The 24,906-nt window shown below is 50.4% G+C and overlaps 2 protein-coding genes across 2 annotated transcripts; both read left to right on the top strand.

The window, feature by feature from the left end:
• The first annotated feature begins 1,831 nt into the window (after positions 1-1,831).
• On the top strand, positions 1,832-10,378 carry KLK13 (kallikrein related peptidase 13). Its single transcript, XM_052656132.1, has 6 exons — positions 1,832-1,862; positions 2,220-2,306; positions 6,229-6,418; positions 6,732-7,000; positions 8,527-8,663; positions 10,190-10,378. Exons 2-6 carry the CDS (start codon positions 2,255-2,257, stop codon positions 10,376-10,378), a joined length of 837 nt encoding a protein of 278 aa, XP_052512092.1. The 5' UTR covers positions 1,832-1,862; positions 2,220-2,254.
• A 6,105-nt stretch (positions 10,379-16,483) lies between these two features.
• Positions 16,484-24,166, top strand: KLK12 (kallikrein related peptidase 12). The gene is made up of 6 exons (XM_052656116.1): positions 16,484-16,533; positions 20,180-20,235; positions 20,830-20,989; positions 21,825-22,084; positions 22,974-23,107; positions 24,011-24,166. The coding sequence occupies exons 1-6, from the start codon at positions 16,484-16,486 to the stop codon at positions 24,164-24,166; spliced, it is 816 nt and encodes a 271-aa protein (XP_052512076.1).
• Positions 24,167-24,906: the final 740 nt, after the last annotated feature.

Below are 24,906 nucleotides of genomic sequence, written 5' to 3'. Positions count from 1 at the left end.
CAATGATACCATCAATGGAACACTAGACGAGTTATGATTGAGTGGGGTCCCAAATTCTTTTACTGTCTGAGCTACTTTACCACCCTGTGAATGATAAACAGTTGATAGCAGGGCAAATAATTCTCGTCCATAACCGACTGAATGACTTTTGTCAGGTGGAAGTACAATTCCCCCCGCTCCATATAGAATAGGGCTTCCTAGGTGGTTCAGTGGTAAAGAATCCGCCTGCCAATGCAGGAGATGCAGGTTCCATCCCTGGGCCGTGAAGATCCCCTGGAGAGGGGAATGGCAACCCACTCCAGTGTTCTTGCCTGGGAACGCCCGTGGACAGAGGAACTTGGTGGGCTACGGGCCACAGGGTGGCAGAAAGTTGGACACGACTTAGCGATTCAACAACAACACAGAATAAGCCACTTTTGCATCTCTTTTCAGCATTTCTTATTGCCCAGATGTGTGTGGTTCTTTGTAACACCTTACTAGCTCCATCACTTATTAATGAATCCAAAAAACATCTTTGACATATGTTCATTTTATAGACGCAGGGGTGTCATGATTAGAGCCTCTGTTTTTGTTTTAAAAATCTTTTAACACTAGATTTGACCCTTATATACAAACCTTTAAGCTCTCAATATGGCTCACACCAGTTTTGAGATGAAGGCTTACTCCATCCATCTCAGTTCCTCATCCCCATGACACCACCACTGTCTCTCCAGACTGCATCTGATCCCCATCTCTGGCTTTCTTTCAAATTCTGACCCCACTAATCTGTCCTCTCTAATCCCTAATCCTGTCTCCTCCACCCCCTGGGATTAGCTCACGGGATCCACCCAGGCCCAGTTCCAGGAGACGCCTTCTCCTTCCTCAAACACCTAAAACCTCGTCTCTTCCTCCTTCCTCTTCCCTCTCATCCAGCCCCCAGACGCCCCAGAGCTCTCTGATTCCTGCTTCTCCCTCCCCACCTACGCCCCCGTGGACTGCTTCATCCCTGCTCCTAAAAGGCCACGTTTATCCAAAATGTTGCTTTTGGGGATGGGTCTGAGGAATGGGCTGATGCTAAGTGTGGAGAATGCTTAAAATTAGGTAGGGGGGCGGGAAGAGGATGGAAAATGGCCGGGAACTGATGTATATTAAGAATATGGGTAGGGTTGGGTGGGAGGGACCTCCCTGGTGGTTCAGTGGCACAGAGGAACCTGGAAGGTTACACACAGTCCATGGGATCACAAAGAGTGAGACACGACTGAACGGCAACAAGGTTGGAGGGCAGATAAGAAAGTGGCATGGAAAATTGGGTTGATGTTGGAGAAGACCCCCCCACCCCCACCCCAGGGGATTTAAGGTGGATCCGGGGAAGGAACCAGGCTCTTCCCTTCTCTCCCAGATGGGTCCTGCTGCCTGAAAGTTCACAGTGGGTTCAACTTGGGTGGAACCAGATTTGGGTCCTAGCTTGTCCTGGAAGCTCCACCTCACTGAGAAGGGCCAAGCCCAGGCTGGGGGTGTCCGGCGACAGCCTGCTGAGCCATTGGGGGTGGAGAAGGGAAGGCCAGCAACAGGGAAACGCTGAAGGCGCTGGGGGAGGGAGTTCAGGGGTTAAAAGCCATGGGTTGAGGCTGAAATTGGAGGCAGCTGGCAGCAGAAGTCACGCGGGCCCGACCCAGGTAGGGTCCGCCTATGGCAGGGGCAGGAGCACTGGGAGGGAGGAGGGTCGGAGAGAGCGGGAGACAGCTGAGTCAGGGAGATGGAGGCAGAGGCCAGAGGCAGGGTTCCAGACAGAAATCTGCAGAGGTTTGAGAGGTGAAGCAGAGGAAAGATAAGATGCTCAGTTTTAACACCAGACATCCGAGAGGGGAAAGGCGCCTGCAAAAGTCAGAGAGGGGCAGGAGAGTGCACCAAGGATCCAGCTGGCTGGAGGGCTGGGGTGGGGGGACTGGCCACCCAAGGTGAAGGGCAGCCAGAGACCTGCAGCCCCAGGGAGGGATGTGCAAGCTGCCCCTCCCATTGCGTTACCGGGACCCCCACCCCACCCCCACACACACACCAAGAATGGAACTGGGAGATGGGGGGGTCGGTGCAGCTTCCAGGGTCAAGGTTTTCAGAGCAAAGGAGAGGATACTCAAGACTGGGAAACCCGCAGAGCAGAGCGGGCAGGGAGTATCCAGAGGGTAGGGGGTATCCGGAGATGGAGGGTTCTGGCCCGCTCTTACTCCCTTTCAACTTCGCAGGCTCCGTCCGCCCTGCCCCCCACCACAAAGTCACCATGTGGCCCCTGGCCGCCGCGATCTCTTTCCTGACGGTAGCCTGGTCAGGAGGTAAGAATGCAATGCGCGGGGGCGGAGGCGGGGAGGCCACTGCAAACAATGGCAGGAGGCAGGAGCGGCAGGGAGCCGCAAGCTCCGCCCCCAGCCCGCTGGCGGGGCGGGGCGAGTCCCTGGGGCGCAGGCTTGCTTCCTGCGTGTCCCTGTGTGACCTGGTGACCCAGCTGGGGTCAGTCCATGCTCCCCACCTACCCCAGACCTCTCCCTGGGGTATCCAGGTTCAGATGGGCTTGCCCTATTGTTGAGCCTTGGAGACCTTGCACACCAGCCCTCTCACTGACTGTCCTACTCTGTACCGGAAAGTCCATCCCCAAGACCTTCCCAAGTTCAAGAGTTAGAAGACATAGACAGGGGTTCAAATCCCGACACTGCCACACTGAGCAAGTAACTTAGCTTCTTTCTTTCATCTGTAACATGGAAACATTACCACAAAGGGTGGTTGTAAATATTGAAAGACAGAAGGGACTGGGAAGTTAGTCGTCATTACTAACGTCATTACTAGCTTTATTGGCTTCCCCGTGGCCCTAGTGGTAAAGAATTCATTCACCTGCCAATGCAGGAGACACAAGGGTTCCATCCCTGGGTGGGGAAGATCCCCTGGAGAAGGGCATGGCAACCCACTCCGGTATTCTTGCCTGGAGAATCCCCATGGACAGGGCACCCTGGGGGGCTACAGTCCTTGGGGTCACAGTGGGATGACTGAGTGAGCATGTGTATGAGTGTACATGCACACACACATGCGCACACGTGCACACACACACACACACACACACTGCTTTATTGGTAGTATTCTGTCTCTAGTCTCAGGCCCTTCCAGAACCTAGATTGTTCTTTAGCCCTTGATAATCATTACAGTGTTAGTTGCTCAGTCGTGTCTGACTCTTCGCAACCTCACGGACTGTAGCCTGCCAGGCTCCTCTGTCCATGGGATTTCTCCAGGCAAGAATACTGCAGTGGGTTAACATTCCCTTCTCCAGGGGATCTTCCTGATCCAGGCATCTAACCCATGTCTCCTGCATCTTCTAACTGGCAGGCAGATTCTTTCCTATCTGAGCCACCAGGAAGGAGACCCCAAACCTGATTCCATGCAGAGCTGGTCCCCAGATATTCCCCTCCTCCCATTTAAGTCCCCTTTCCCTGCCTTGGCAGGCGAGTTGTCTGGAAACCCCATTCATCCATTCATTCAACAGACAGCTGAGCACCAGGCACTGTGCTGGGTGCTGTACACGTAGACAGTTCCTGTGTTCAGCGCCCAGAACCTAGCAGAGATGGATGCTGACATCATTCAGACAATTCCCCTAATAGTTAAAACTGTGATGCGAGGTGATGGTTTCAAGGAGCCATCCTGGAAGCCCAGAGATGTAATGGCAGTTCCTGGCCCAGAACCGGGGCCTCCAAAGGACTTGATGCCTGAGCTGGGACCCGAAGGAGGGGGGGTCCTCAGGCACCCATCACCACTCTTGGGCTGAAGGCAGGGTAGCTTCTCTCTTGTGGTGACACTCCTAGGACTCCCGTATCCCCTCCTGGGTGCCATGCCCTGGAGCTAGGAGCTCCACAGGCAGGGCTGATGGAGCCCTTGACAGCCTGGGGAGGTAGGTGCATGGTAATTACTCCAGTTTCATAGCTGAAAAACTCAAAACTCTCAGACAGCAGGGTCCTGCCCCAAAGTAACCAGCAGTGCCTGAGTCAGGACCTTAATCCATGTTGCCCACCCTGTCCTCCACACCCTGGACTTTATGCTCTGACAAACCATCTCTGGAGTAGAAAATGGCAACCCCTGCCAGGATTCCTGCCTAGAGAATCCCATGCTGGAGGAGCCTGCCGAACTACAATCTGCGGGGTCACGAAAGAGTTGGACATGACTGAAGGGACTTCACGCAACCCATCTTTATTATTTTCAACCTAATGGTCTTCATCAGTTCAGTTCAGTTCAGTTCAGTTCAGTCACTCAGTCGTGTCCGACTCTTTGCGACCCCATGAATCGCAGCACGCCAGGCCTCCGTGTCCATCACCATCTCCCGGAGCTCACTCAGACTCACATCCGTCGAATCCGTGATGCCATCCAGCCATCTCATCCTCTGTCGTCCCCTTCTCCTCCTGCCCCCAATCCCTCCCAGCATCAGAGTCTTTTCCAATGAGTCAACTCTTCGCGTGAGGTGGCCAAAGTACTGGAGCTTCAGCTTTAGCATCGTTCCTTCCAAAGAAATCCCAGGGTTGATCTCCTTCAGAATGGATTGGTTAGAGGCAACTTTTTTTTTTTTTTTCACTTAGAGCATATTTGAAGTTAATATCACTATTCTAAGTGGAAAACAGCATCTTTTGCTATAAATAAAGGTAAAGGAAAAGGAAAACAGGAGACGTTTGGATGGCATCACCGACTCAGTTAACACGAATCTGAGCAAACTCCGGGAGATAGTGAAAGACAGGGAAGCTTGGTGTGCTGCAGTCCACGGGGTCACAAAGAGTCAGACGGGACCTAGCGACTGAAGAACAATGATGGAAAAGAAAACCAGTTCCGCACAATGAACAAAAGCAGTATTTATTGAATTGGACCAATATTGTTTTCAATTATAATGTTTATTGAATTGTCTGTCGATGATAGGCAATTTCCCTTTCTGACCTCCGTCAATAATAGGCAGTTTCCCTTTCTGACCTCCCCCATAATAGGAAAGGCAGCTGGTTCTACTTAATTTGGGGGGTTGCCAGCCGAAGGCAACCTTCTGCTTCCTCCTGGTTTGAAAAGGTGACCTCAGCAAGACAAGAGAGATGTTAAAAGGATATGAGCACCATCATGGAAACTTTCTCCTGTCAAAATCAGGTTTGAAAGAGAAGTGATGATGACTCAGTTTCTGACTGTACAATTACTAGCACTCCCTGCTTCCTGAGTGCTTGCTCCACACCAGGTCCTGTGTGTGTCTTGAACGTAGGATCTTATGGAACCTACGACTGTCCGATGAGAGACGAACTATAACTTTCCGTCCTTTGCAGCAGAGAAAACTGAGACTTGTACCCAGCCAGGAAGAGGCACATTCAGGATTAGACGCTTTTTTTTTTTTTTTTTTTTTCCAATTTCTTTGCTTATTTTATTTGTCTTGACTGCACTGGGTCTTGGTTGGTGCACTGGGCTTTCCCCAGTTGTGGCAAGCAGGGGCTATGTTTCCTTGCAGTGCTCAGCTTTCTCAATGTGGTGGCATCTCGTTGCAGGGACTCTAGAGCATGCAGGCTTCAGTGGCTGCAGTGCACAGGCTTAGTTACCCCTCAGCATGAGGGATCTTCCGGGACCAGGGATCGAACCTGTGTCCCCTACGTTGACAGGTGGAGTCGTAACCACTGGACCACCAGGGAAGCCCCAGGATCAGACCTTCTTTGTCTCTCTGTGCACTGCTGTGCCTCCAACCTGGGTCTCCTGTATTGCAGGCAGATTCTTTACCATCTGAACCACCAGGAAAGTTCCCTTCACAGAGGTTATGAATGGTATTGAAGGTCATGAAGGCACTCCGTAAATGTGTTTAGAAAGCACGGAGGAATGGATGGGTGGGTACTGCCTAGGTAAATAGGTAGGGTAGGCTCACCTCTACTCCTGGAAATCAATCCCTATGGTGGACCAAGAGAGAAAATTCAGGTGGGAAGAAATCAGGCTTCTGCTTACGTATCAGAAGCTTCCTCATTCCCCAAACACTTCTTTTAACCTCCAGTGGAGAGTTTGGCGCTTCTAGAAAGAAGAGACATCAACCTCTTCGCCCTGGCTCATCTCCACTGTGTAGAAAATGGCAACGCCCAGAGACCAACACATGAATCATCAATTCCTGGCCACCCAGAGCAAAATTTTGACTCGCTCCCCAAGCCCAAGAACCATAACGCCTGGCCTCCTTTCCCTGTGAACCCCAATTCTCTAACACGTTCTCTCCTCTACCAGGCATCTCTCGGGAGTACCCCAAGATTCTCAATGGCACCAATGGGACCAACGGGTTCCTCCCTGGTGGCTACACCTGTACCCCCCACTCTCAGCCCTGGCAGGCAGCCCTACAAGTGCACGGGCGGCTGCTCTGCGGGGGGGTCCTGGTGCACCCCAGATGGGTCCTCACTGCTGCACACTGCCTAAAGGAGTATGTGGGGCCTGGGGGAGTGAGGGGTGGGGATGAGACTGTAACTGCTGTGGTGCGTGGGCGGAGCTGAATTGGAGGATGAGGTTGGAGTTGGGCTGTGATGGGCATGGGGTGAGTGCAAGGTTTGGTGGAGACGTGGGGGTGTGAGTATGGAAAGGGAGTCCCGGCAGAGGATTTGGAGGGAACCGGAGTCAAGGATGTGGGAGCAGACGCCTTTGGAAGTAAGGAAGTGGGGTGGGCAAGGGTGAGACTGGGGATGGGAATGGAGGCAAGCTCCTGGACCCCTCTGACCACCCGCTTCTTGCACTCACAGAGGGTACAGAGTGTACCTGGGCAAGCATGTCCTGGCACGTGTGGAGGCTGGGGAGCAGGTGCGGGAGGTGGCTCAAGCTATCCCCCACCCTCAGTACCAGAGCAGTCCCACCCACCTGAACCATGACCACGACATCATGCTTCTGGAACTGAAGTCCTCCGTGCAGCTCACCAGGCACATCCAGACCCTGCCCCTCTCCCACCAGCGCTGCCTGCCCCCCGGCACCTGCTGCCGGGTGTCTGGCTGGGGCACCACCACCAGCCCCCAGGGTACGCACCCGCATGGGTGGCCGGCGGCCGCACAGAGCAGCCGGGGAGACTGGGGCAGAGACGGGAGGGCAGGTCGGAGCAGGAGTCTTTATAGATAAAACTAGATTTATTAGACATGGGATAAGTCATGAATCACATAGTGATATATAAAGGTGTATCTATCCTTCATGTAAATATTAAAGTGTCAATATATAAAAATATAAATATGAAGTTATAAATGTTACATATAATGTACAGTTTTGTATATCCTTTATAGAATATATAAATGTAGCATATATGAATATATATAAACATGAATGTATATTTATAAAGAATATGCAAATGGGTGAATATATATCAAGTTACATTTATATTCTATATTTATAAAGAATATATAAATATAATTGTATATATAAGGTTATATTTATATTCTATGTAAAGAATACGTAAATGTAAAGTTTTATTTATAAAGAATGTATAAGTATATATAGTTATATTTATAGTCCATATTGATAAAGAATATGCAAATCTAAATGTATAAATATATATAGCTATATATAATATGTCATATCATGTAAATGATTAGTTATATTTCCTTTATATAAATATGCATAAATTTACCAATACAGAGCTATAATTACATATGTTATATACCATATATAAAATTATGTTTCCTTTATATAAATATATATAAACTTATATGTAAAAATATATAATATATAGTATATGTACATATTTATTTGGATCATATTTCTATGGATTGACATAGTAAAACATCTGTATATAAATATGTAAATTATAGAAATTAGATTTATTTCCTAAGCTATAAATGATATATTTATTTAAATACATTGTATTCAAATAATATATATTATATATAAGTATGCATTTAAATATATATGTATCATTTATAATTTAGAAACTAAATTTAATATATTGGTTATAAAGTATAATAAAATATAAATCAATACATCTTTTGGATATAAGTATATATATATGACTGTAAGTTGAGCTCTATAGCAGCAAGAGCCTTTTGCACCTCCTTAGCCGTCCCTCGCTCTCCCCTCATCTCATCCCCGTGTCTCTCTTCCCAGCGTGCCCCACCTTTCTTCCCGGCACTCTTTCCTGCTCTCCCGCATCTCCTTCCGTCTCGCCTCTTCCCTGTGTTTTCCCCATCTCCGACTCTCTCTCATCACCGCTGCCTCCCTGTCTCTTCCCACCACCTTCTCTCCATCTTTCTGCATCACTCGCTCCACCTCTGTCCTCACCTACCTCCCCTCTTATATTTCTTGCTGAGATGTGTTTATTTACCCCTGTACCATTCCTCTCCATCATTCTCTCTACTTCTCACCCTTTCTTCCAGCTCTCCCCCACCTTCTCTCCACATTTCTGTCTTCCATCACTTTACCCAAATACATATCCCATCTCTTCTCCCAGTTTGGTCTTCCCAGCATTATTCTCTACAGACTTGCCACCCATCCAACTTCCACCCCATTAACCTGTCCAGAATAGACATCCTTAGACCTTCCTCTCTCTCTCCTCCTCAGTGACTTACCCCCAAACCCTCCAATGTGCCAACATCGAGCTTCGCTCAGATGAAGAGTGTCATCGAGTCTACCCGGGGAAGATCACACCCAACATGCTCTGTGCCGGCACAAAAGAGGGTGGCAATGACTCCTGTGAGGTGAGGCCAAGGGGGTGGTGGGTTGCCACAAGCCAGGAGGTGGGGACTGGTGCTTGGGGGGAAGGATTTGCTTCCAGCCTTGGGCAAACCAGTCTTTTGCAAGGTGAGATGTCTCTTAGCATAGGGGGTCAGGATAAAAAGAGGGTACCCACAGCTGGCGAACAGAATTCATCTTCAGCCTGGGCTTTGACTGGCAGTGGCTACCCAGATCCTTGTGTTGCGATATATAAATGTTGGATCTCCTTTGGTTGTGAGTGACAGAAACCCAACACAAACTAGCTTAAGCAAAACCTTGGCTTTTGTGACTGAAAAGTCCAGGATGTCTTGTTTCAGGCATGGGTGGATCCAGGTGCCCACATGATGTTTAAGAATCTGTCTCTCTTTAACTCTCAGCTCTTCTGTTTTGGTTTCATTCTCAGTTAAACTTTCCCCATGCCATATAGCATATTGGCCCCAGCAGCTTTGGTCTTAAATCTTACCCTCTAAGGAACCATCTTTGAAAGAGAGAGAGCCTCCTTTCCAACTGTGTACATAATCTCTGAGCATGATTCTCTTACTAGGCTGACTTAGCATATCTGACCCTTGAACAACATGGGTTGGGACTGCATGGGTTCACTTATACATGAAGTTTATTTCAATAGTAAGTACTGCAGTAAATACGCAATTCAAGGCTGATTGAATCTGCAGATGCAGAACCTCAGACACTGAGGAACAGCATATATAGAGAGGGCTAATTACAAGTTATAGGGGGAGTTTTACTGTGCAGAGAGTCCGTGCCCTTAACCCTTGTGCCATTCAAGGGTCGGCTGTATTGTGTCCTGAGGCACCACTCTAGCCAGAGCTGTGGGGTTCTCTGATGGACCAAGTCTAAGTCGTGTGACTAGCCTTAGGGGCAGACAGAGGCATGGACAAGTTGTATGGATTGAAAGTGGGAGAGAGGGCAGTCTCCAAATGAAAAAATCAGGAGGCTGTCATCAAAATAAGGGGAAATGGGTACTACACGGGCAAAACAAAATTTAAAAAAACCTATTCCCAAGAGAGAGGGCCTTCTTAAGATTGAGTTTTGGTTTCATGGGAAAGGGTATGATAATGAAGTCGTAATATGAGCCTTATCAGTTAGTAACGTCTGCCCTGGGCCCAGAGGGAGAAGTGGCCCTTCAGATGTATTGCATACCCTACCAGGAACACGGCTGGATTAACTCAATAGTAAGACGACACCAAGGAGCCGTAAAGCCGAAGCAGGGTTGAGAGGTGGGGAGGGGTAGCAGGTGAGATGTGGGGCCAGAGAACCAAGAACAGTGGTGTGAGGTACGCCATCACCATTCTAATGGAGTGAAGACCAGAAAAACAGGGAGAGACACAGAAATGTCTGTCTGTCTGTCTGTCTGTCTGTCTCTCTGTGTCTGTCAGCTTCTCTGTTTCCCTCTCTCACCCTCTCTCTGTATTCCCATCTCTCTCTGTCTCTTCCTCTATGTGCGTCTCTGCCTTTGTTTAGGACACCCTGCCTCTCTCTCTCTCCCACTTAGGGTGACTCCGGGGGTCCCCTGGTCTGTAACGGAAAACTTCATGGCATCATCTCCTGGGGAGACTTCCCATGTGGGCAGCCCAACCGGCCTGGTGTCTACACCCGAGTTTCTCAGTATGTTCCATGGATCCAAGAAACAATCCGAAAGCAGAAAACTTGGCAACAGGAATGGGTGAAGGGCCCACAATAAAAGTCGGGTTGGCGTCCCTGCCCCCTTACTCGGTTTGCCCAGCCCTTCTCTGTCCCTCCCAAAGTGTTCCACTTGCACTAGCAACCTATGTTCTCCAAACTTCCAATCCCAGCTGACATTGCATGTTTCAAAAGCATTCAGTCATTTTCAGCATCATGCTCTCCAGACGTTGCATCACTGAAACATCCCAGTCCCCTGAACGTCCCAACAAAGACAACATTCCAGATGTCCCAACTGTTTCAACATAAAACCTAGATCACCATCTGAATGTGCAATCTGTGGAACACTTGAATGCCTCCGTCTGCCCATCTCAACGATATTCTATGTTCTGTGAATGGAACTTCCTTGACAACATCCTATACCCCTTCAAGTATTTATTCACCGCCAATATTCTAGATCCTTCTATGTTTTGTACTCAAGAAGGTTCTAGACTCCCAAGACATTTCTTCCTGAAAATATTCTTTCGTCTGCAGCATCTTCTGCCCTGACAACATTATGTGCACCTCTGATTCATCACAGCTAACGTTGGAGCCGCGTGATGGTTCGTTCATTCAAACGAACCTGGGGAAATTCCTGGAGACATTTCTGGGTCTCCCCAGTTGTCCCATTCCTACCTACATTCCATGTTCTGCCAATATTCCCTGTCTCTGAACCCCCATGTGCATTCAATATCAACAGTGCTCTAAATTCTAGGGTGCTGGGGTTGACTGTTCCAAGAGGCCTCCGTGCTCCTTTGCTGATGTTGCTGTTCAGTTGCGAAGTCTGACTGTTTGTGACCCCATGGACCGCAGCACACTAGACTCCTCTGTCCTTCACTATCTCCTTGAATTTGCTCAGATTCATGTCCGTTGAGTCAGTGATGCCATCCAACCATCTCCTCTCCTGCCCGCCCCCTTCTCCTCTTGCCTTCAATCTTTCCCAACATCAGGGTCTTTTCCAATGAGTTGGGCTCTTCACATCAGGTGGCCAGAGTACTGGAGCTTCAGCTTCAGCCTCAGTCCTTCCAGTGGATATTCAGGGTTGATTTCCTTGAGGATCGACTGGTTTGGTCTCCTGGCAGCTGTTGTCCACCAAATCTTCGGTTCTTTTACCCACAATCTTTGTTCAGGACCCTGGGCTGTTACATCTTTGTCTATGACCCTCAAGTGTGTGGTTCAATGCCCAAGTGGAAAGCATAACAAAGGCAAAGACCGTGAGGCAGGAGCCCGCCTGATGTGTTAGACTAGAGAAGAAGGTGCGGAGGTTGGTGTGCCACGACTGCAGTGGGCCAGGTGACAGCTGATGCTGCTTGGGTCAGGGTGACGTCCTCGGAGGAGTTCAGGGGTCAGATTTTAGATCTGTTTGAGGGGATTGTTACACAGCGTCTGTTGACTTCAGCCAGAGAATGTGAGAAAAAGAGGAGGGTCGAGGGGGCAGGAGGGATAAATTAGGAGCTTGGGATTGATGTCAACACACTACTATATAGAGAGTAGATAATTAACAAGGACCTACTGTATAGCACAGGGAAGTCTACTCAGTACTCTGTAATAACCCATATGGGAAAAGAATCCGAAAGAGAATGGATATATGCATATGTTTAACCGAATCACTTTGCTGTACACCAGAAACTATCTCAACATTGTAAATCAACTATACTCCAATATAAAATAAAATAATATTTTTTTTAATGTTCAACATTAAAAAAAAAGAGGAGGGTCGAAGATGGCTCCAAGACTCTGGCCTGAGCAACCAGAAGGATGGAGCTGCCATTTACTAAAATAGGAGGAAGCTGAAGGAACAGTTTTGCAGGGAAAGGCCAGGAGTTTTGGTTTCAAACTGTGTATCAGATAACCCAGCAGCCGTAAACTCTGCCCTCAGCGGTTTCACAGGAAATAAACAACACAAACTAAATAACTGCAAATCGTGATTGTTGTTATTCAGTTGCTCAGGAGTGTCCGACTCTTTGCGACCCCATGGATTGTAGCCAGAGGCTCCTCTGTCCCTGGAATTTCCCAGGCAAGAATACTGGAGTGGGTTGCCATTTCCTTCTGCAGGACATCTTCTGACCCAGGGATGGAACCCATGTCTCCTGCTTCTTCGCATTGGCAGGCAGATTCTTTACCACTGAGCCACAGCGGGGGGCGGGGGCGGTGTGGGGTGGGAAGCCTGCATTAGCAATACTAAAAATAAATAAAAATAACAATAATAAAAAGCGATCACAAAGGATACGGAGTGACAGAAATACTGGCAAAAGATACAATAATAAAGGTCACAGCAGAAGGAAATGAGGGCAAAAGGAAATAAAGAAGGAAAGCAAAAGTAGATCATTAACAATAATGTGTCACCAATGAGTTCACTTCTCCCCATCTGAGGATGAAGAACCGCCTCAGTGTATTAATAAAGTTAAAGAGAACATCACCTACTTCACAGGACTCTTGAGAGGATTGATTTCATACGTGAAAGCACTCAGAAGAACACCTGGTACTGAGTGAATGCTCCCTAAGTGGCAGCTGTCACGAGTATTATTGTTATTCTTGATGTCATTGTTATGGTGCCGTGTCTCCAAGGCTCCAGCCCCAAGCAGGTCGCCTTGAGTGGCAGCTGCAGATCTGAGAACGGGAGGCGGCGGCCCAATCCTTCCTGCGGAACAGAAAATAATGACATACCTGAACAGGAGGCTCCGATTGCCAACAGGACTTTGATTCGAGAAGGCTAGCCAGGTGGCAGGCTGTTCAGACCGCCTGCCTCCCTGGCATCTCCCAGGGACTTTGTAATCACTTGCCCGCTCCTTCCTGTTTTGCCCCAGGGGGATTTTTAATAACAATGAGATCCTGTGCAAGAAGGAATTTGGAGGCCTGTGGAGGGAGAGAGGGGGTGAAAAGATGGGTGGTGGGGAAGGGGGAGACCAAAGCAAAACGAGAACACACTTCCTGTCGTCAGTCCAGCAGATAACACCCTCTCAGATCTTTCTCTTGAGGCCCCAGTTGGGGAAATATCAGCTCCCCCATTTTACAGCCATGTGGACCTAAAGACAATCCAGCAGTGAGTCGAATCCCTCCAGGCTGATGGAGACACCTTCCTGTATTTCTCCTCTGAGAACATCCCCAGGGACATTCCTTACCACCCACCACTCACCTCTGCGCCACCCCCGCCCCCCTGCAAGTCTCGAAGGACGCCGGTCCAGACCAAGCTGAGCCACTGCCCCACTTGTGAGGCCCTGTTTGGTTTCACTTTTTGCTAAATTAATTAATTGTTTGGCTGTTCTTGGTCTTCGTTGCTGCTCGGGCTTGTCTCTAGCTTTGCTGAGTGGAGGGGACTACTCTCTGGCTGTGGTGAACGGGCTTCTCCCTGCGGCGGCTTCTCTTGTTGCGGGCCATGGGCGCAAGGATGTGCAGGCTTCAGTAGGTATGTGCTTGGGCTTAGTTGCCCCATCACATGTGGGATCTTCCCAGACCAGAGATCAAACTCGTGTGTCCTGCATTGGCAGGCAGATTCTTAACCACTGGACCACCGGGGAAGTCTATGTGAGGCCTTGTTTAAGGGACTAGGCTGGACTCACCAGGTGAATGGGAGCAATGGGCATATGAGCCCACAATTTCATCCTAACAAAATCAATGCTAAGATGAAAGAAGCAGATGGGTTGTGAGCGGGTTGAGGAGGTTGGACACTCAAGTCAGGCTTTTTGGAGGAAGGGAAGCACGCATTCGTGCTAAGTCACTTCAGTTGTGTCCGACTCGTTGCAACCCTGTGGACTGTAGCCCACCAGGCTCCTCTGTCCCTGAGGATTCTCCAGGCAAGAATACTGGAGTGGGTTGCCATTCCCTCCGCCAGGGGATCTTCTGACCCAGGGATTGAACCTGAGTCTTATGTGACCTGCACTGGCAGGCGGGGTTCTTTACCACTAGCGCCACCTGGGAAGCCCAGGAGGAAGGGATAATGAAGAATAATGTAGTCGCTCCCACAGAAGTAGGATGGACTTCCTCATCCAAGGGTTGGTTCAGATGTCATGATTCATGATGCTGCACATGCACCAAAGGGTCATTTCCACCTCTGAGGGGTGACCACAGTTGGCACTGTAAGTGGGAGCCTAGCTAGGGCCACCACCTTGTCAACTGAAAAAAAAAAAAAAAACCCACAACCTCAAAGCTGAGAATTAAGTTTTATTTGACAAATATACTGAGGACTTAACCCCAGAAGACAGCCTCTCAGAGAGCTCCAGGTGACTTTCCAAGAGATAAGGGAGGAGCCAGGATACACGGCAGTTTTTGCAACAAAAACCAGGTAGTTGGAACATCAAGAGATTACTGTTAAATAAAGAAAAACAAATATCCCCAGTTAGTGAATTTCATGCTTTTCTATGTATGTTGTTGTTTAGTCACTAAGTTGTGTCCGACTCTGTAACCCCACAGACTGCAGCACGCCAGGCTTCCCTTCCCTTCACTGTCCCCTGGAGTTTGCTCATACTCATGTCTATAGAGTCGGTGATGTCATCCAACCATCTCATCCTCTGTTGTCCCCTTCTCTTCCTGCCCTCAATCTTTCCCAGCATCAGGGTCTTTTCCAATGAGTCAGTTCTTCGCATCAGATGGCCAAAGTATTGGAGCTTCAGCTTCAGCATCAATCTTTCCAATGATTATTCAGGGTTGACTTCCTTTAGGATTGACTGGTTTGATCGCCTTGCTGTCCAAGGGACTCTCAAGAGTCTTCTCCAGTACCACAGTTCAAAAGCATCAGTTCTTCACCACTCAGCCTCCTTCCCCTACCACTTGGGAAATTCCAAAAAATTTTAAAACCTCCATGACCAGAATCCAGGAGGAAAATCAAATGCATACCAGGGACCCACAGGAGGGGTGTGAGCTGGACCAGCGAAGGCTCTAGATGTAGAAAGATCCCTTCAGGGCTTTCTGAGTGGTGGACTAGGTGGGGAGGGGCAGTCAGAGGCTGAGAATCCAGGTAGATGACTTGGGTGAGGGTCTAGGAGGAGGGAACAAGGCCAGTTGGGGCCAAGTTAGGGTTTGAGAGAATCGGAGACAAGAGGAACAGTGTGAGGAGGGGTAAGAAGGACAGTGTCTGGATTCAGCCTAGTTAATCGGTAGGTGGCGGGACCTCCTTGAGATAAGAAGCAGAGCTCCTGGGGGACACAGAGGGAGATGGGCTGTGAGCATGCCTGAGGGCCACGGCTGTAGAGGGCCGGAGCTCAGGAGCCAGGTTTCAAAGATGCAGAGGAGGAAGTGTTCAAAGCCATCTTTGGGGAGGATGATGCCGCCAAAATCTTCCCTTTCTCTCCCTGCCGAAAAGTCGGAAAAGAAAATAACAGAGTTCGGAGGGAATAGAAATGTGGCTTTAATCCTCAGCTGTTGGACGGGAGAACGAGTAGGCTTGTGCCTCAAGAACTGTGCCCTCCCACCCCCACCTTCCGTGAGGAATGTGGGGGATTCTGTAAGAGGAGGGCTCGCAGTCAGGGGTAGGTGATGGGGAACAAAGGTGGAAAGATCTTGTTCTTCTTCCTCTTGCCTTATTTCAAAAACAGCCATGGGCTGGCATCGGGTGGTGATTGGGTCTGGCAGTCCTGTAGCCCACTGTCTTCTGTGCATTGTTCTTTCTGTAATGCAGAAACAGAAAAACTACAAGGGGTGGTCTGCGAAGAGAGTGAGAGAAAAGAAGCTGGGTTCCAGAGAGAAGAGTCTGGGCAGGGGACCGGGGGGATGGTGGAGCCAACCACAAAGATGGATAATGTAGGGTCTGAGAACAGGTCGGTGGGGAGAGATGGCAAGGCAGGTTTAGCTTGTCCAGAGGGCTGTCGGATGCTCAGGAATAAAGCTGGGGAGAGACCTGAGAACCAGCCTGCCCCAGGTGATGGGTGAGACTGTCAGCTGTACACACTCAGGTGCAGAGGACACGGCTTAGGACAGAGCCCCGGGAACACCCTTGTTTGTACTGACACTGATGGAGGAAAAAGGTCCTATTCATGAGGGAGGTTGGGAAGGAGAGTCAGGAGTAGGAGGGAAACCAGAAACGCACGGTGTCCCAGAAGGAAGCCGGGAGAGGAGGGGCTGGCCGTGTTTTGAACACTGCCCGGAGCTTGAGTAAGACGGGGACAGACAGGTGACCGTTGGATTGCTCAACATGGAAATCTCTGGAGACCCAAGAAAGACTGTGGCTGTAGGGTGCAAACAGTGAGTAGATCTCCATAGAGAAGTTTTGCTGGGAAGGATGCTAGAAAAACAGGGCAATACCTGGGAGGGGGTATGGGGCTGTGGGTTCTGATTAAACTCTGTGACCCCAGCATCACCCAGCAGAGGGTCAGGTAGGTACACAGGGCAACCGCAGAATGTTTGTTGAGTGAATCAATGAGACAGAAATAGAATGAGAGGTGTAAGGATAAACTGAAGACTGCAGAAAGATTCTGTCATCTGTCAGCTTTGAAAGTCCCTTCTTTATGGGGCAATCTTACTCATGTCTGCATTTAGCATACATGATACCCCATCCATCATTATTGAAAATTTTTTCTTCATTTTTGGCTGTGCTGGGTCTTTGTTGTTGCTGTGTGTGGGCTTTCTCTAGTTGCAGCGAGCTGGGTTATACTCTCTAGTTACAGAGCTCAGGCTTCTCCTTGCGGAGGCTTCTCTTGCTGCTGCAGAGCTTGAGCTATTGGGCCCGCAGGCTTCCGTAGTCAGGCACACGGACTTAGCTGTCCTGAGATATGTGGGATCTTCCCGGGCGTGGGATCTTCCCGGCAAGGGATCGAACCCATGTCCCCTGGATTGGCAGACGGATTCTTAACTATTGGACCACCAGGAAAGTCCCCCCAAACATCTTTAATGTTTGTTTTCACTTTTTTCTTGAAGTGTGGTTTACATTGTTATGTTAGTTTGAAGTATACAGCAAAGTGATTTTTATATATATTCATATATACTTTTTCAGATTCTTATCCATTGTAGGTTATTACAAGATACTGAATATAGTTCCCTGCGCTATACAGTAGTCCTTGTTTGGTTGGTTTTTTTCCTATTTTATATATAGTAGTGTGTTTATGTTAATCCCAAACTCCTAATTTATTTTCTCCCCTCCCACTCATCTTTTGTTGCCTTGTTTGCTGACCCCAAGGGGAAGTGGTGGGTAAACATTCAGCTTCCTCCCAGACGCATTTGTCTGACGGACAAATAGAGGACAAGACAAGAGAGTGTCCCATGGTCCCCAGTGAGTCACGAGATGAACTGAGGTTTCAACCCAGGCTGTACATTTCCAAAAGCTCACTCTCTTTCTTTGAAACCCACAGCAACACCTCTACATTCATCTATTCACACGTATATTCCTTCAGTTAGTCATGCTTTTGTTCATTCACATACTTGGGAAATGATTAACAATACAAGTTCTGGAGCCCGTCTGCCTGGGCTCTAACTCCAATTTTGCCTCTTCTCAGCTGTGTGGCTGTGAGCAAGTGGCTTCATTCAGCTGTCTCTGTTTCCTCACCTATGGTGGTCTCCGTGCTCGGGGACGGCACCCCTGAGTTCTCCCTATAAATGGGCTGCATAGTGAGCTTATGATGATGCCCAAGAGGAAAGTGTGAGGCACCGGGACTTGAGAGCTCTGGGGGGCTCCCCGGGAGAGGTGACAAAGGCTCTCGGCGCTTTTCTTGAAAGCAGGAGGTCTGTCCTCTTTGAGCCTCCAGCTACAGAAAGGAATTGGCTTTATGTGGAGGTCACAAGCTGCAAGTCCGTGTGTCAAAGAGAACCACCAAGCACTCACTCCCCATCCCGACTCCCCGCGGCCCCAGGCGACCACTGAACCACTTTCCTTCCGTCTCCACCAGTTTGCCTTTTCTGGGCATTTCAAATAAACGAGATCGTATGGTTTGTGGTCCTTTGTGACTGACTTCTTTCACCCTCCACAGTGTTATCAAGGTTCCACCCACGTATGATGCTGGTTTAGTTGCTATGTTGTGTCTGACTCTTGGCAACCCCATGGACTGTACCCCGCCAGCCTCCTCTGTCCATGGGATTTTCCACGCAAGAATACTGGAGTGGGTTGCCATTTCCTTCTCCAGGGCATCTTCCCCACTGAGGGATCTAACCTGGGTCTCCTGCACTGCAGGCAGATTCTTTACCAACCGAGGCACCAGGGAAGTCCTTCTCCATGGATAGCATACATCGGTTCTTGTTCCTTTTATATTAATAGTTGAATATATAGTGGGCTTCCCAAGTGGTGCTAACCAGCCTGCCAATGCAGGAGACGCAAGAGACGCAGGTTCGACCCCCTGGGTGGGGAAGATTCCCCTGGAGGGAGACAGGGCAACCCACTCCAGTATTCTTGCCTGGAGAATCCCATGGACAGAGGAGCCTGGTGAGCTACAGTCCATGGGGTCGCTAAGAGTCAGACATAACTGAAGTGACTCAACACCCATGAACGCCACAGTAGGGACAGACATCTTATTTGTCCATTCATCAGTGGATAGGCATCAGCTTAACAGGTAGAGGGTGTTCTTTGGGGGTGATGAAAATATTCTGGAATTAGATGGTGGTGATGGTTGCGAAACATTGAGTACAGGAAAATTCACTGCATGGTAGACTTTAAACTGCTTCAAAGGCTGGATTTTTTAAAAAATATTTATGTATTTGGCTACGTTGGGTCTTAGTTCCAGCACGCGGGATCTTTCATAGTGGGCTTAGTTTCTCTGAAGATTGTGGAATCTTAGCTCCCTGACCAGGGATCGAACCCATGTCTCCTGCATTGGGGACTGGACCACCACAGAAATCCCCAAAATCTAGATTTTATGTCATGTGAACTTTAATTAAAAAAAAAAAGATGATGGCAGAAAGAGAATGAGAGAGAAGGACTCTGCCCTAAATCTCTTTCATCCTCCCTCTCTGTTCCCTATTCCATTCCTTTCTCAGTGGAAGTCCCCATGCAAAACAATTTTCATGGAATTAGATAAATCGACCTGATATCATAAGACCTGTGCTCTGAAAGCCAGGAAAAGAATTGTTTGCGCATTTTAAGACTTCCATTAGAACCAGACTTCCTTAGATCCCGGTTTGGAAATTCCTGTCTCACCTATTTTGAAACCTCTTCCCTTTCCACCTCTTCGTTCTCGGGCTCTCTCTGCCCTCGGTTTCCCTGACTCTCATTTCTACCCTTCCCTGAGTCCCAGGGATCCACCTCCCCAACCCTCCCTGAGGCTTGTCACTGGAGTCGGGATTAGAACTCGGCTCCCAGTTGGCTGTGAGTCAGTGGCTGCTGGCTGGTCTGGAGAGGAGGGGAGAAGGAGAGGGGCTTCCCTCCAGAGTCATCCGGGCCTCCTCCCCCCTCCATTTAACTGTAAATCTCAGTCAAGTGTCATTAGCCTAGAAGAGTTTTCCCGGGATTAGAGGGCGCCCCACCCCATGACTTCCTTGCCCCTTCCCTCAACCCGGAAAAACAGCATGGGCTGGGACAAAGAGAGTTAAAAGCTGTGTCAGCCGCTGGTCTGGGACAGACAGACAGAAGGAGGGAGACAGGTGGACAGCATGACATGTGGACAGCGGGAGCGTGGACTGGCAGGGTAGCCGGCAGATGAAAGGACAAGCTGGTGGGTGGGTAGAGATAGCAGAGAGAGAGAGAGACACGGACAGGCTGATCGCGACAGACACCTGGAGGAATCGGCAGGCAGAGAGACCAGGTGAGAAGGAGGCAGGCAGACACCGGTGGGAGGCAGGGTGGGGAGGGGACCCTTGAGGGGATGGGCGTGTGGACCGTCCCCTCCTCGTGGAGTTGCTGGTGGAAGGGATGGGAACGGGAGGGTCCACTTGCCATCTCTGAGATGCTGCATCTCGTCCCCCCCAGAACCTGGAAGTGGTCCACCATGAGGGCCAGCATCTTTTTGCTCCTGTGTTTCGTTGGTGAGTCCCCCAGAGGGAAGGTGGGTCCCTCCCTCATGAGAATGCCGAGCACTGAGGAGGGGAGGGTGGCTGGCAGATCGACGTCTCCATTCATTTCCATCTCCCGGGGTCATGTGCCTCTCTCTCTTCCTCCATCCTCCAACCCATCCCCCTGTCTCTCCCTGTTACCACGTCTCTGTCCTTTCCCTCTCTGAACCTCTATTTCTCTGTCTTGAAGCATCACTCTCCTCTCTCTTTCTCTCTGTGTCTCTGAGCGTTTCAGTGTGTCTCTCTCGGTGTATCACGGGTCTGCGTCTCCCTGCCTTTGACCCGGCCCCCGGCCCCCGTTGTCTCTCAGTTTGTTTCTTTCTCTCGCCTTTCTCTTGCCCATTCTGTATCCCTCTTTATTTTTTTTTCAAATTTATTTATTTGCCCGCATCGGATCTTAGTTGCAGCACGTGGGATCTTCGTGGCTCATGTGGGATCCTTCACTGAGGCGCGCAGACTTCCTAGCTGTGGCTTGTGTGCACCAGAGCTGCGTACTCCTCTTTCTATCTGATCCACAGTCTCTAAGCCTCTGACCCCCGTCTCTCTGCCCTGTGTCCCTGTCCTCAGGGTTCAGCCACGAGGCCAAAGAGAAGATCACTAATGGCACAGAGTGCATTCCTCACTCTCAGCCTTGGCAGGTGGGGCTGTTTGAGGGCACCCGTCTGCGCTGTGGGGGGGTCCTCATTGACCGCAGGTGGGTTCTCACGGCTGCTCACTGCAGCGGCAGGTAAGCCCCCACCTGGGAGCCTCCCTATTCCGGGTGGTCAAAGGGAGCGTGGTGGGGAGGGGAGGGGCTCACAGGAGTAAGGAGATGGTCCTGCAACAAGGTTAGACCGGAAGTAGGACTTCCTTACAATGGGCCTGGGGTGGACCTGGGTGGGGAGCTTTGGGGTGGAGGGCAGGGGCCTTGCAACCTGCCCACCCCACCCCTACATTCCCTCATGGCTCATTTCCTTCCCACATGGTGTGTGTCACCAGTCTAGTGTCCCCTGGCCCAGTCTGAGCCATGGACCCATGTCTGACCCAAACTCTCTGTGCAATGTCAAAGGCTACATCTGGTACCTCTCTGGGCCTCAGTGGTCCCATCTGTAAAATGAGGGGATTGGGCTTTATAAGTCTGACGCTCTCAGATATGGATGGAGAGACAGAGAGATGTGGGGACAGGGAGGGACTCCAGCAAGACAAACAGAATCTACTCATTATTTCCCCCTTCATTTAGTTGACAATAGTGATGACCCAGGCCTTCTGCTGGGTGGCAGAAGGTGCCCCATTCCGGGGCAGTGAACAGGACTAACAGAGGTCCCTGCCTCTGTGGGCATCACCAGCTAAGAGAATCAGAGTCAGAAAGCGACACAGTGGCTTGGAGAGGACACACAGGACAAACGCTGGAGAAGGAGAGATGGCAGTGTAAATGGAGACCGAGAGATGGGAAGAGACAGAGAGAGCGAGGGCAAGGGAATGAAGGAGCAAGAGAACAGCCAGCAAGGTGCAGAGCGGCAGAGAGGGGCAGGGGGTCTGGGAGCACCGGGACAGCCCACCTACCACCCGCCGTGCCCCCCTAGTAGGTACTGGGTGCGCCTGGGGGAACACAGCCTGAGCAAACTGGACTGGACAGAACAGATCCGACGCAGTGGCCTCTCGGTGACCCACCCCAGCTACCGAGGCAACCTGGGGAACCATGACAATGACCTCCGGCTTCTGCGACTGGGCACCCCTGTCCGGCTGACCACCAGCGTCCAGCCCCTGCCCTTGCCCACGACCTGTGCAACAGCTGGCACCGAGTGCCACATCTCAGGCTGGGGCACCACCAACCACCCATGGAGTAAGGGGGTCTTGGGGTCAGGAGGGACAGAGCTGGGGGTATAGGGTGAGAGGTCAAGGGTCTTGCCTTCTCAGAGGAAGGATGGGTAAACGGTCCCCCATCAGGATCATGCCCTGGGGTCTAAGAACATGGTGCATCAAGGGCCTTGGGAATCAAAGTGTTTCAGTGGTTGAATATGGAGTCGGAAGTCATGGGTCAGGGATGAGGTTAGAGGAGGAGAGATATCAAGGGTCATCAGACAAGAGCAGAAGGCATAGATAATAGGATCTTGGGGTCATGGGTCATGGGCTCTGGTGTCAGTCACTGTGGAGTTGAGCTCATGGGACCCAGATGTTGGCCGCAATCTGAGGACGGAAACTGGGGTTCCATCAAGCGTCACTAGTCCAGGACTGGAAGCCATAGGGTTTGGTGTGTGGAGCCAAGGGTTAGAGGTCATGGAGTCTGGGGTCAAGTAAACGAGGATCAGAGGCCACTTTGGAGTAGGAACCAGTGGTTTAGAGGATGCAGAGCCGAGGTAAGAGGTTAAGGTGAAGACAAGAAGACAGAGACGGAGAGAAGACGTGAGGCCAAGATGGGCTCAAAGGGTTATTTAAAAAGACTGGAGGTCAAAGGTCACAGCAGCTGGGATTGAAGGAGAAGGTCAGGTCCGGAGTTACTATATCTGAGTCACAGGCTAAAGGTCGGGGGGACTGGGCCAATGAATTGAAATCAAGAGCCACTATGTAATCAAATCATCTGAAATTTAAAGGCCTGAGGATTGTCTTGGAGCTCACAGGGAGGGAGTGGAGGATAAACTTGTATCGGGCTTCCATGTGGCCTCTTTGGGGGAGGGGGGTGCGGGATGAGGGAAGCACTGGGGGATCCTCCAGCATCCATCTTCCATCTCCAGGCCCGTTCCCAGACCGCCTCCAGTGCCTCAGCCTCTCCATCGTCTCCAATGCCACCTGCCGGGCAGTGTTCCCGGGGAGAATCACTGACAACATGGTGTGTGCTGGCGGCGAAGCTGGGGAGGATGCCTGCCAGGTGAGCGACTTGCAGGCAACACCCAGGACGGGAGGAAGGGGAGGGAGAACGGGGTGGGGTGGGGGTGGGGGGTGAGGGCAAGTCAGAGAGAGGAGACGGGGAGAGAGATGAGGTCAGAAAGAAGGAGAGGCACAGAAAGCGCCAGGGAGAGAGCCCAGGGAGTGGAGGGCAGAGGCAGGGAGCGCAGGTACAGAGCCGGAGAGATTTGGGGTGGGGCACAAAGTGGGGAGAGCAAAAGGTAGCGGACATTCGGAGCTCAGGCAGGTGGCCGCATGTCTCTCCAGTCCTGAGTCTGCCCAATACCATCCATCCTCCTGTTGGTGCTGGCCCAGGTGAGAACGATTCCTGGATGGAGCAGGAGAGAGGGGCTGGAGGGCTCTCTCATCCTGTAATTCCGCTAGCTTGTCCTGTTGGTCCTCCAGCTAGAAGGCTGCCCCTCCCTACTGGCCAGGGCCCCAGCCAGAGTCCTTGAGAGGACCCTTGAGATGTCCAGTCCTCCTTCTCTACCATTGGTCACTGGTACCGGTGTCCACTTCCCTCATTGGTCAGGGCCCCAGCCATGTTCCTTGAGCCCGCATGGAGTCCCACCCTCCCCCACTGGGATTGGTCATTGGTGCCTGCACTCTCTTCCCTCATTGGTCAGGGCTCAGCCATTGTCTCTGAGAGAACCCTCTACCCTGGCATAGAGGCCCGCCCTCCTTCCCTGGGATTGGCCCCTAGGGTCAATGTGTTCTCTATTTAGTCCCTGTTGTCCTCTGGGAACCTGGCTCTGCTTGTTTTCTCTGATGATAAGGCTTGGAGCCACCGTCCTCAAGGCCCAAGAAATGGGTGAAGGGGCAGGAGGCAAACTGGAAGAGGGTTTCCCCATGTTCATACCATGCTCCTTCACCTCTTGTCTTCCAGGGTGACTCCGGGGGTCCCCTGGTGTGTGGCGGGGTCCTTCAGGGTCTGGTGTCCTGGGGATCCGTGGGGCCTTGCGGACAAGAAGGCATCCCAGGGGTCTACACCAATATTTGCAAATACGTGGACTGGATCCAGACAGTCATGAGGAGCAACTGACCTGCTGTCTGCATCATCATACCTCAGCTTGGGGGCCATTCTGACCCGCAGAGCGCCAACACCGTCTCCATCATCACCTCTAGCTCCCACTCTTCTTGAGCTGGGAATCTTCCTGGCAGAACTCCCAACTTCAGCCAGCCCTCCTAAGACCCACGGTTGAAGCAGAAGGAAGTGTGTGACTGTCTGGAATAAACAAACCTGGAGGAGAGACTGTGTCTATTTGAATCCCTCTGCTTGTTGAGATTAGAGGGAGGGCTCATCAGTTACCTTACCCACAGGTGTTGAAATAAAGATGAGCGAGGTTAAGGGTTTTTCCTCAGGAGCCTCACGTGAATGCACTAGAGAAAATTACGTTAGAAATTAAGGCCATTTTTCTCCATCTGCCACAAGAGGAACTTATAAGTTTAGAGCTTATAAACTTTTCAAAGGACCATGAAGGACCTGACATGGGGTGGTGTGTGTGTGTGTGTACCTGACATGGGGCTGTGTGTGTGTGTGTGTGTGTGTGTGTGTGTGCGTGCTGGAGGTGGGGGGGAAGGGACAGGGTTGTCAGCTCCAAAATAGCAAATGAAAGCTGCAAGATCAAAATTCACTACCATTTAATTAAATGTCTATAAAACATAATGTTCTTCCCACAAGCCAATCGCAACTTGGCTCACCCGGAGTTGAGCATGTGTTATGTTTAATGTGGGGTGCAGGTCTGTTTTGATGTCTGTGATGACAGAGGAGGGGGTGTAGCC

Source organism: Budorcas taxicolor, chromosome 18, assembly GCF_023091745.1.
Source record: "Budorcas taxicolor isolate Tak-1 chromosome 18, Takin1.1, whole genome shotgun sequence".
Taxonomy (NCBI): Eukaryota; Metazoa; Chordata; class Mammalia; order Artiodactyla; family Bovidae; genus Budorcas; species Budorcas taxicolor.
The sequence above is the reverse complement of the archived record's forward strand: the minus strand, read 5'-3'. Positions and strand labels throughout refer to the sequence as shown.

Bases quoted from the DNA above. Each gene is read 5' to 3' on its own strand.
- KLK13 (XM_052656132.1), top strand. From the start codon at position 2,255: ATGTGGCCCCTGGCCGCCGCGATCTCTTTCCTGACGGTAGCCTGGTCA. The intron at 6,419-6,731 runs GTATGTGGGGCC...TTGCACTCACAG, and splicing joins GCTGCACACTGCCTAAAGGA to AGGGTACAGAGTGTACCTGG. The intron at 8,664-10,189 runs GTGAGGCCAAGG...TCTCCCACTTAG, and splicing joins GTGGCAATGACTCCTGTGAG to GGTGACTCCGGGGGTCCCCT.
- KLK12 (XM_052656116.1), top strand. From the start codon at position 16,484: ATGGAAATCTCTGGAGACCCAAGAAAGACTGTGGCTGTAGGGTGCAAA. The intron at 16,534-20,179 runs GTGAGTAGATCT...CGTCCCCCCCAG, and splicing joins GTGGCTGTAGGGTGCAAACA to AACCTGGAAGTGGTCCACCA. The intron at 23,108-24,010 runs GTGAGCGACTTG...CTTGTCTTCCAG, and splicing joins CTGGGGAGGATGCCTGCCAG to GGTGACTCCGGGGGTCCCCT.